This window comes from Chiloscyllium punctatum, chromosome X (assembly GCF_047496795.1).
Source record: "Chiloscyllium punctatum isolate Juve2018m chromosome X, sChiPun1.3, whole genome shotgun sequence".
Lineage (NCBI taxonomy): Eukaryota > Metazoa > Chordata > Chondrichthyes > Orectolobiformes > Hemiscylliidae > Chiloscyllium > Chiloscyllium punctatum.
In genome coordinates, this window is record NC_092791.1 from 8,930,706 (window position 1) to 8,942,951 (window position 12,246).

At 42.5% G+C, this 12,246-nt stretch overlaps 1 protein-coding gene across 4 annotated transcripts in view; it reads left to right on the top strand.

The window, feature by feature from the left end:
* spryd3 (SPRY domain containing 3) overlaps window positions 1–12,246 on the top strand; it is a 371,797-nt gene that overhangs the window by 14,807 nt on the left and 344,744 nt on the right. For 2 of the 4 annotated variants that reach the window (XM_072567351.1, XM_072567354.1), the window contains exons 1-3: window positions 5,149–5,254; window positions 8,119–8,264; window positions 9,255–9,330. In XM_072567351.1, the coding sequence (XP_072423452.1) occupies window positions 8,137–8,264; window positions 9,255–9,330 (204 nt within the window). In that variant the 5' untranslated portion in view covers window positions 5,149–5,254; window positions 8,119–8,136. Of the gene's footprint in view, window positions 1–5,148; window positions 5,255–5,595; window positions 5,617–8,118; window positions 8,265–9,254; window positions 9,331–12,246 lie in introns of those variants that run through there. The other 2 variants (XM_072567353.1, XM_072567352.1) reach the window with 2 other exon arrangements.

A 12,246-nucleotide genomic window follows, 5' to 3' on the forward strand; every position in this document is an offset into this window, starting at 1 on the left:
GCACTGACCATCCATTTCGGAGGTTTCAGCAACCCTGTAAGTAACTGTCAAGTGATTGGCTGATAAGTTGATTTTGAGTTCTGTTTTAACCAGTTAAGTGCAACACGATACAGAAATGATTTGGAGATGCCGGTGTTGGACTGGGGTGTACAAAGTTAAAAATCACACAACACCAGGTTATAGTCCAACAGGTTTAACTGGAAGCACACTAGCTTTCAGAGCAAGGCTCCTTCATCAGGTCACCTGACGAAGGAGCGTCGCTCCTAAAGCTAGTGTGCTTCCAATTACACCTGTTGGACTATAACCTGGTGTTGTGTGATTTTTAACACGATACAGAAAGGCATCTTTGTGTCCTTTCCATGGCCCAGGGCTGCAGACAAAAAGTAAAGTATATCAGCAGTGATGACCCAGAAGGAGCAGTCTTGTACTCGCTAGTTTGGAAGATGGCTTCAGTGGATCGCAGTGCAATGTGCCACTTTTTGGTTCCTTCCTTTCAAACAACATTTAGCTAAAGTCAATTAGTTTGGCCAAGACGCTCTCTTCCGGACAGTAAAGAAAAAATTAAACTCTTCATGATTGTAGGCAAACACTCAAAATTACACCATTGTTTTATTCGTTTATCTAGTCTGATACCACACCTAATATTTGGGGAGAGACACAGAGAATTATTACAGTTCATGACATTGTTTTTGACAGGTAGAAAATGACAGGTAGATTTTATAGCCTTAAGATTGAGGAACTCCTTGCAGTTGTGAAGATTTAGAGTACCTCCCGCAACCTGAAACCCACACTTCTTCATTCAATCCTACAAGTTGTGCACAAGCATTATATCATTCAAACAACAATAGGACACAAACTACCACTTACTTTTCATTGAAAATCTGCCCCTCATATATTAAAGTTGAAAATACACCCTTCAACTCAGTTAAGTGTCCATTGTATTGCTTTGCATAAACTGTCTTTTTTTTTGTTCTTTGGCTGTACCTTCTCGCACAGCTTCTCCAAAAGCTGAACTAAAATTGTCCAACTCTTGCATGACTGGTGACCAGGACAGTCAAGCTTTTCCAGGAACTTCAACTTGCTGCTGGCTTAGCTATCTCAATGGTAAGTGCTGCAGCAGTAGCACAATCTATCAGCTCATTCTTCGTGACACCACATAAAATATATAGCCTTGTTCATCATGCATGCCACAATATCACCAGCTGATGACACTGGTGCAACTACAAGAGCAAACAGAGTGACAAAACACGTCAGGGACACTCTGCATTCACACACTTCCCCCTGCAGACTGCTCGAAGGGAGGCTAACAGCATTACACTTAGCATATTATTGAGTGCCCAGGCTATTTTAGTTTTTAAGCCTATCTATTGCAATTTCACACATTTAAAATTCATCCCTACGCAAATTTCATAGAATCATCATAAAATCCCTATAATGCGGGAAAGAGGTCATTTGGCCCAAGGTCTGCACTAGCCTCCAAAGAGAATCCCACCCAGACCCAGCACCCCCACCTATCCCTGTAACACATTTACTATGGCTAATCTACCTAACCTGCACAAATTTGGATTGTGGGAGGAAACCTACATGCATTTCCTGTTAAACCCTCCTCATCCAAGTTGTCCCTCAGAATACATGCATAAGCCTGAAGCAGCTGAAGCTGAGAAAGCACAAGAATAGAAATAGGCGAATGCAGCCCATTCCTCTAATATAAAACACTATTCATCCAGTCAACGATACAACAGGCTGACTTTTGCACTGCTTCAAGAAATTGGTCAATGAACAAGAGGGTGGGGATTAAAAGGTCAGTTTCAAGTTGCCAAACTTTAACAATTGGACTACTTCAGGGAACCAGGGCTAGCACCCTCAGCTATAGTAATGATGCAGATGAAAGGACTGACTACATTGCAAACAATGGTGCAAGCAAGTCCAAAGATGTGCAGGCTAAGTGGATTAGACATGGTAAATGTGGGATAACAGGGTTAGGGTTGGGGGCTGGGTCTAGGTGGGGCATTCTTTGGAGGATTAGTGTTTACTCAATGGGCTGAATGGCCTGCTTCCACACTGTAGGGATTTTATGTAGAATCAAAGCAAATTTTATAGGGATACTAGGATAGTAACAAGTTCTGAGGAGGCTACAAAGAGAACGCTTAGGAATATAAGGAGGGCAATAATATGCAAAAAAAGAAATGCAGACGTTGGAAATCTGAAACGAAAACAGAAATTGCTGAAGAAACTCAATGGGTCTTGCAGCATCAGCGGATGATAAAAGACAAGAGTCCAGTGAGCCAAAAGCTGAAGGCAACTGGGAAATGGTGGTAGTTATGCTGATGATGGTGGCTGGGTGAAAAGGAGTGAGTCCAATAGATGGAGATGGTGCTCAGAGAAAGGAGAAACAAAGGGATTGCTGATGGCAATCAAGAAGAGAGATAAATGCTGATTCAGCGCGAACAGCAAGTTTGAATAGTTGAAAATGTGTTGGAAGGAATACATACTGGATCGAATGCGAGAATGGGTAATGAACAAGGATGGTCTCACGCTCTGAAATTGTGAAACCGAATATAGAGTCCTAATGTTTATAAGGTATCTAGGCGGAAGATGAGGTATTGTTTCTCCAGCTTGCATAGAGCTCCCCATTGTCAAAGGGACCACAGAATGAGCAGCAAATACAGTGGACTAGATTGAATGAAGTGCAACTAAATCACTGCTTCACCTGGAAGCTGTGTCTGGAGCCTTGGGTAGTTAGAGGGAGGAGGTAAATGGGAAAGTGTTGCACCTTTTGCAATTGTATGTGAAGGTGCCATGGAGAGTGTAAGGTAGTTTTGGCAATGGAGAAAAAGTGGACCATAGTGTCTCAGAGGGAACAGTCCCGGCAGAATGCTCAGAAGGGAGGGGATGAGAATATGTACATATTCAGTGGCTTCCTGCTGGAGATGGCAAAATGGTAGCTTACAATCCTTTAGATGCAGAGGTTGGTGGGGTGACAAGTGAGGACATGGGGACTCTATTGTTGTTGTGGGAGGGAAGTGGAAAGTGTAGTATAGTAGGATATGGGTTAAACATGACTGAGGGCCCTGTCAACCACGGTAGCAGGGAATCCTTGTTTGAGAAAAACCAATGTAGCCATGTTTGAAGTCTCACCGTAGAAGGTGGCATAATCAAAACAAATACAGCAGAGAAACTGGGAGAATAGAATGGAGTCCATCAAGGAAGCAGGGTGTGAGGAAATATAGGCAAAGTAGCTATGGGAGTCAGTAGGTTTGTCCTGTATATTAACATCATATCACATCCCCAGAAACGGAAACAGAGATGTCAAGGAAGGAAGGGAGAAGTCAGAGATGAACCAGGTGAAGGTGAGAAAAGGATGGAAATTGGAGGCAAAATTGATCATTTTTTTCCAATTTCAGATGAAATAACTATACAGATACCAGTATCCTGTTACCAAGTCACACTTTATTTACACGTGGAAAGTCTTTGACACTGATCCAGCTTCCTCAGTCAGCTTTCAGAAAGTGAGAAAGGACATTGGACCCTCCTGTTTTTTATTTTCATTTGAACGAGTCAAGTTTCCCAAATAACAGCAGGATGCCAGATGTGTTTACCCCAACACAAAGATGACTGTTGTGAGTGAATTTCTTCAGGAGTATGCTTTTCTCTTGTTGCCACTGAAATAACTCCAAACAATAGACAATAGGTGCAGGAGTAGGCCATTCTGCCCTTCGAGCCTGCACCACCATTCAATATGATCATGGCTGATCATCCTTAATCAGTATCCTGTTCCTGCCTTATCGCCATAACCCTTGATTCCACTGTCCTTGAGAGCTCTATCCAACTCTTTCTTGAATGAATCCTGAGACTGAGCCTCCACTGGCCTCTGGGGCAGAGCATTCCACACAGCCAACACTCTCTGGGTGAAGAAGTTTCTCCTCATCTCTGTCCTAAATGGTCTACCTTGTATTTTTAAGCTGTGTCCTCTGGTTCGGCACTCACCCATCAGCCGGAACATGATTCCTGCCTCCAGAGTGTCCAATCCTTTAATAATTTTATATGTCTCAATCAGATCCCCTCTCAGTCTTCTAAACGCAAGGGTATACAAGCCCAGTTACTCCGGTCTTTCAGCGTAAGGTAGTCCTGCCATTCCAGGAATTGACCTTGTGAACCTGCGCTGCACTCCCTCAATAGCCAGATGTCTTTCCTCAAATTTGGAGACCAGAACTGCACACAATATTCCAGGTATGGTCTCTGTCAGCCAGAGCTCCTGATTGGACCAGGTTAACAACCCCAATCAGGGAACTGATTCTATGAGGTCCATCTAGCTACATTAGATATCAGAGAGAAGCAGCACCAATGATGTTATCGATGTACTTCAGGAAGTTATTGGGAGGGGTTAAGTAGGACTGGAATAACAAATCTCCCACATTGCTCAAGAGACAGGCCAAACTGGGGCCCAAATTGGTACACATAGTGACACCTTTGAAATGAAGAAAGTGACAGGAGTTAAAGAAGTTGCTCAAAGTGAGGATGAGCTCAGACAGATTCCTCTGCATTGCAACATTCTTCAAGTCATAGTCATACCTTTGTTTTTTTGTTGTGATATAAATTGGGCAAGTGTTAAAAGAAAGGCAGCTGGAGGATAATGTAGGTAAATGTGAGGATAGGCACTTTCGGCAGGTAGAACAGCTGAATATTATTTAAATAGAATGAGGATTTAAAAATTATTCTAATGCAGAGGCATCTGAATGTCCTTACAGAAAATTAGCACTGATAAATTCGAAGATAATTGGAATCTTGGCTTTTACTGTCAGAGAATGGAGCTTAAAAGTATTGAACTACATTAACTGTCTGCCAGGTCTCTTGTACGGAACAGATCTACACAGATAGTAAACGCAATCAAGTTACGAATACTCTCAATTACATCTACCTTACGATTGCGTTTTTCCTCGACTAGTGATTGACAGCGATTTTGCCCCTCATCATCATGGAGTTAACGTCAACTTCTCGCGACAATGCGTTCGCGGGAGGCAAAGCGGTGAAAGTCCGCCCTACAGCTATTGCTATTGATGACGTGGGCAGCATGCTCGGCAGTGATTGACTGGGGATAACGCCAATCAATCTCGCACAGCGGCAGCCTTTCCGCTTCCCGTTTAGTGATGTTGCCAGACGGGGGTGGGCGGGAGCAGGTACGTCATCTGGTTGCTGAGCGTGAGGGAGAGGCTTGACCGATAGCTTAAAGGGAAATTCCTGCAGCAAAGGCCAGGTAGGCTGAGCAGACAACTTTATTGCGTGTAGCTGTAGTCTCTGTGTGTGAGAGCCACGGGGAGGGAATACCCAATTCCGAAATGTCCATCCCAGGTCCAAAGAATGGCAACAAAACATTCACAGTGATTGAAGCAACCTCTGAGTTTGTGACAAGCAGGCCGTGTTGAAGGAGCCGGCCAGTTCTGTGCCTGCTTGCTGCCTAGAAACTTCTGGCGTGTTAATCAACGTGTGAGCATGCCATTGGAAGTGAATGACATGCGCCGCCCCCGAACTCTTCTCATTGACAGAGTTTGCCCCTCTCTATTCACTGAACTCTTCACCCTCCCATTAAGCAATCCCAGGTCGGACACAGTAAGACAGGTGGATGGATACACTGTGAACTGTTTTCTGTCTCTCCAGGTCTATTAATCATCAGCCGATAGTTCATTTTCTGACAGATTACCCCGAATGTTCATCTGACTTTGAACCAAACCGATTGCAGTAATTGCTTTTGACATATCGCTGTGCATTTGTTTAACTTTTAAGATAATCGCCGAAACCCTAATGATTGAAAACGCTTAGGACTTGGTTTGTAAGTTTTAGAAAAAAAACAAAGATGTGCGGATGTTGGAAATTAGAAACACAATCAGAAGTTGCTGGAAAAACCCAGCATCTATAGAGAGAAAGGAGAATTAACGTTTTGGATCCAGTTCTGTATTTGGATCACTGGATCCGAAACATTAACTCTGCTTTCTGTTCACAGAATTCTGGTTGCCCTTCTATGGAAAGGATGTTGTTAAACTTGAGAGATTTACAAAAGATGTTGCTGGGATCGGAGAGTTTGAGCTATGTGGAGAAGCTGAATAGACTGGGGCTTTTTTTTCCTGCAGCATTGGAGACTGAGGAGTAACCTGAGGGAGGTTTACAAAATCATGGACATGCATAGGGTGAATAGCTAAGATCTTTTTCTTAGGGTGTTACAATGTTGGCAGATAGTGTCTTTCAAATCATGTGTTAAACAGAGCTGTTGTGTCTCTGCTCAGTGCTTCAAGAATATTCAAAACAGATGTTATTTGAATAGCAGCAGTTTGAAGATTTGGACAAAAATTCATCCCATAAAGGACATCATTAACTTGATTCATGAAACTCCTATCTAGATGGACAACATGGGAATACTACCACCCACATGTTACCCTCCAAGCCACTCACCATCCTGACTTGAAAGTATTTCACTGTTCCTTCACTGTCACTGGGTTAAAATCTTGGAATTCCCACCCCAAAGGATATTGTTGGTCTATCTATAGCACATGGATTGCAGTGGTTCAAGAAGGAGCTCACATCCCCTCCTTGGGTTACAAGCAATAAATGCTGGCTAGCCAGTGATGCTCACATTACACAAGTGAATTTTTAAAAACTGCTAAGTTCACATGGAATTATTGATTGTAAAGTGTTATGACATGTTAGATCTTTAGTGAAACTTTAATAAGAACATAGAAAGCAAATCTCTTCATCCATATAAATTGAAGTTTTGTTTGGGTCTCTTGGTGACAGGATGCCTGATCTTTGTAGCATCATAAGTGCCTTTCGTAACACCTCAAAGAGAGTTTATCCTTTAGCCAGTAGCAGATACAACTCGTATCCTTTGGCAGGACTGCCAACTGCTGTTATTTTTAAGAGGCAAAATGCTTCGACCACGTCACTAGCTAGAAGTGCACCGGTTTATTGTTCCCTGGCTTTTCCTTACCACCTTTCTTAAATAATGGCACCACATTAACCAAACTCTAGTTTTCTGGCACCTCAACTGTGACTATCGATGATACAAATATCCCAGCAAAGGGCCCAGCAATCACTTCCCAAGCTTCCTACAGAGTTCTAGGGTATACCTGATCAGTTCCTGGGGATTTATCCATTTTTATATATTTCAAAACATCCAGCACCTCCCCCTCTGTAATATGGGCATTTTTCAAGATGTCACCTTCAAAGTCTTTGCACCCTTTTGGGAGAGTCTTGAAAATCTGCCAATGGGTTGATCAGGTTCGATCACCTTGATCAATCAGACCCCAAGTAGCTGTAGGTACGTTGATGTCAGAGTGGCCCTTAGATATGCGCTATGGTAAGTGCTGGTTGCACATCGCCTCCTCCAAATAAGAGTGGTAGGCGCCTCCGTGTCTGGCGAATAACTCAATATTTCTGGCCTGAGGGTAACATTTCATTGTCACATTCACGTCCAACTTCAAGTGTGTATCGCAGAGTCTGCAGCTATCAGGTTTGTTTGTACACTGTCTGTGGGCAGCTGCAGTCTGTCTGAGTTCTGCATGATGCTTATTGGCATCATGTTAGTCAGGCTGGCTTTCCTTTCCGAGCATACATTTTAGTTTATGGCCACTAAATCGAAGTTCATCATAAATCCGATGTCTTGGGTGACCTGCCCGGCCACACTTCTCTATGTTGAACATCCGAAGCACCCAAAATGGGTTCATCACCAACAGTGGGAGCATCACTGCTGTTTGAATCCTGAAGTACATATCCACCAGACTGGGCCTGTGGCAGGTGATGAGGGAGCAAGCGACCTGGTTGTCACTAATGTTGCAGGTACATCTGTCTATAATGATAAAGGGAAGAGTAATGCCCCATAGTTCTAAGCTGCAGTAAATTCAGGCAATGAGGTTTGTAAACTACCAAGATTGATCAATGTGGCAGTTAACTGATTACGACATCAGTGAAGCTGCATAACTGGGATTGAATTCAAACTCCAGAGTCAGTTGTCAGTTTTGTTAGAAATTTGGCCCAGGTTTAAAAACTCCAAGCTTAATAATCTCCACCAATTAGACCTAAAAGATTAAGAATGTGAATTTAACTTTTGAAGATTTCTTTTCCCTGTAGGAACTGCAGTAGTGGGAAATGGAGGACTTCAACTTACACTACAGGTTCTTAAATTGGAGGAGACGAATAAGAGAAATAAGAGAAGTACGAGCAGTACGGCATCAAGAGAGGTACAAACGCATTCTTGTCGATGGAGACATACTAAGGTAATGCTTCCTGTTGAATAAGCACTTTGATAAGTATGTGAATGAGTGATAAAGATGCTGTAGTCTGTGATGAAAGACTCGAAATGTAATTTGGTCTAGGTCATTGCAAAGTTGCTGCAGAATGAATTGGTAATTTTATGCACATTATTGGAACCAGTGACGCACTTTTTTAAAAATTCTGTTACTTCACCTGAGTGGCTTAGCTATATGCACATATGAGCAGGTGACTTGCTTCACTGTCGAAAGTCTGAACAGCTTATCCTGGAGAGTTTTCATTAAAAATTTATGAGAAGTAAACAGAAATTGAGCCAGAGCTATTGTTCATCCAAGCTTTTTTCTTTTGATTTTGGACCTAAATGTAGTTTTGGCTTCGGGATTACATTTGAAGTTATTAGGATGCTGTGAAGGTCTGCGATCTGTATGTGAGAAAAACGCTGGAAGTCCATTTTTTAACCATTTCTCTGTGGAAGTGTCCTTTCTGTAAACTCGTGCATACTGCAATTATATAGATTTACACTTTCTCAAGATTGCTCAGTGGTTAGCATTGCTGCCTCACAGCGCCAGGAACATGGGTTCGGTTTCACCCTTGAGCCGTTGTTTGTGTGGAGATTCCGCAGGATCTCCGGTTGCCTCCCACAGTCCGAAGATGTATAGGTTAGGAAGATTGGACATACTAAATTGCCTATTGTGTCCAGGGATGTGCAGTCTAGGTGGATTAGGAATGGGAAATGTAGGGTTGCAGGCTGGGATAGGTCTGGATGGGATGCTCTTTGGAGGGTCAATGTAAACTCAATGGGCTGAATGGCCTGCCTCCATGCTGGAGGAAAAAGGTGGCTAACATGGTCAAAATCAATCGTGAGACTAGATGTTAAAGAGATTATGGACAAGCTCGCAGAAGTGGTATAGATTACATCTCATTGGCTAAAATTACATTAAGTTCTGTATAAATTAAATACATTAATGCAGATTCTTTGGGCACTAATCTTTCAGTTATCATGGAAACGCTGATGAAGTTGGCTGTTACGTGGCCCCTCGTCCTTTGACCAAGGAGAATCATTATTTTGAGGTAGGTGAATCTAAAGGAGCTGACTGGTGCTGTGAAATACCAAGCTTTTAAACTGTGGTTAAAGCAAAATTGTTGACCCTGCAGTATGTCTGCAGTCAGACTTGCCCTGTTCTTTAAATTCTTTTCAGGTCACTTGTCACAATTGAAGAGTACTTTGTCGGGGAATGGGTCTGGGTGGGTTGCTCTTCGGCGGGTTGGTGTGGACTTGTTGGGCTGAAGGGCCTGTTTGCACACTGTAAGTAATATAATCTAATCAAGTACTCCTGTCTGAGGTGAAGATTATGTCCACAATGGGTTCTTGTGCATGCAAACATCATTTTACTGGTTAATTTTATAAATAACTGTAGAAAAGTCAATAGAGTGGCTTGTCCTTTAAGCAGATGGCCTGCCCATGTGTGTTTTGCTAAGCAGATCTCAAGAACTGGTGCTTCTCATGTATACCTGCAGATGGAATCAAACGGAAAGGCAGGGGTTTTAAATTACTTGGCCTTGACCTACTATTGAGTCAATACATCCTTTTTATTCAAACTAAATGAAATAACAGCAAGTGGTATTTGCAGCTTCATTCAAGTTCAACAAATGACCATTTTAGTCATCTGGAGGCTGTGTTTGAATATTAATATAAAGGTTGTTTTGAATAATCTTTAGAAGTCTTATGCATGAAGAGAAAAAAATTGTTTTGGTAAACAGAGCAGCTTGAAAGGTCCCACAAACAGTAATGAAGATGAACCGGTTAATCTACGATTTGATTTTGGGTGATAGGCCACCAGGACAAGTCCCTTTTTTTTTTCAATATTGCCGCAAGATCTTTTACACCCTGATTTGGCCGATTTGGCCTTAGGTTAACAATTCATCCAAAGAGCAGTGCCATTCATAGTACAATGCTCCTTCAGAACTGCTTTGAAGTGTTACCTAAGATTATGATGTCAAGTCTCTGAAATGAGGCTTGGAATGATGTTCTGACTCAAGTGTATGCTACCACTGAGCCAACCTGGCACTTAGAATGCTGAGAGCAATATATTAAATTAATCAGTGTTCATTTTATCTGATTGTTACTTACTGCAAAGTCTCGTAATATTAACCCCTCGTTGAGACAAAAAAAACGAGGAAAAAAGAAACTAATTCAGGGAAAATATTGTGAAATTCCTCCCTGATTCCTCAAAGCAACAAAAGAAATACCAGGAGACCAATGTTATAGCACAAAAAGTTCTGAAATGAGCCCATTTCCAAACTAAACATTTTTCTGCCTTCCTTGCATCTCCCAATTATTCTTCTATGGATATAAGACCATACAAGGGAATAATCACCTCCATGTGGTTTCAGAAGTCACAGCTTTCATAGACAATGTTACCTTTGATATCCTTCACTATCTTATCTGTTGAAGCCACATTAGTTACTGCTCTAAAATTTTCAAGTTCTGTGTATGGAGACATTTGATCTTACCTTTTTCCTTTGAGGATTTGAATGCCTACTGCCTATTGTTACAGTAAACAATTTGCTCCTTTAAACCTGCTCTGCCATTCAACATGATCATGGTTGAACTTCCACCTCAACTTTACCTTCTTGCACTATTCCATATCTCTTAAATCGCTTCATTCCACTTCATCTTGAACATCCTCCATATGTAAGCTACAGTTCTTTGGAATAGAGAATTACAGCTATTTACGGCCCTCAAGTCATTTCTCCTCGTCTCAGTCCTAAGTGGCCAACCCCTTTTTCATGGGTAATCCCATGCTCTAGATTCTTCAGTTAGGAAAATATTTTCTGAGCATCGATGCTGTTGAGCCTCTTCAGGTTTTTTAGATATTTAAATTGAACCACCCCTCATTTTTCTAAACTTCAGGGAATGTAGGCCTAGTTGACGCAACCTCTCATCATAGGCCAGCCTCCTCTTTCCAAGAGTCAGGCCACTGATTCTTCATTGCGTTCCCCTCAAGGCAAGCTGAAGTATATCCTTTTTAAATATTAATTTATGGGTTGTGGGCATTGCTGCCTGAACCAGTAATCATTACTCACCCTAGTTTCCCTTACCCTTGAGATGACGGTAATGTGTGGCCTTGTTGAATTGCTGCAGTCCTTGCAGTGTAAGAACACCCACATGTTATGGATGGCATGGTGGCACAGTGGTTAGCACTGCTGCCTCACAGCGCCAGAGACCCAGGTTCAATTCCCGCCCCAGGCAACTGTCTGTGTGGAGTTTGCACATTCTCCCCGTGTCTGTGTGGGTTTCCTCCGGGTGCTCCGGTTTCCTCCCACAGTCCAAAGATGTGCAGGTTAGGTGAATTGGCCATGCTAAATTGCCCGTTGTGTTAGGTGAAGGGGTAAATGTAGGGAAACGGGTCTGGGTGGGTTACTCTTCGGAGGGTCGGTGTAGACTTATTGGGCCGAAGAGTGTGGAAACAGGCCCTAAGTAATCTAATCTAATAACAGTACTTTTGAGAAGAGAGTTCTCAGATTTTGATTTGACGCTGAAGGAATGGTGGTGTATTTCCAAATCAGGATGGTGTGTGGCTTGGAGTAGCACTTGTAGATGGCTGCTGCCCTTCGAGGTGGTAGAGGTTGTAGGTTTGAAAGATGCTATCTGAGGACCTTTGATGAATTTCTGCAGTGCATCTTGTAGATGATACACATTGCTGCTATGGAGTGTCAGTGTTGTGGGTGTAGACCAATCAAGTGGGCTCTTTTGTCCTGGATGGTGTCGAGCTTCTTGAATGCTGTTGGAGCTGCACCCATTCAGACAATTGGAGAGTATTCCTAACCTGTGCGTTGAAGGTTGTGGACAAGGTTTGGGAAGTTGGGAGGTGAGTTGCTTGTTGTGGTATCCTAGCCTCTGACTCATTCTTGTAGCCACAGTATTTACATTGTTCATTCAATTCCGTTTCTAGTCAGTGGTAACTCCCAGGATGATGATGTTGC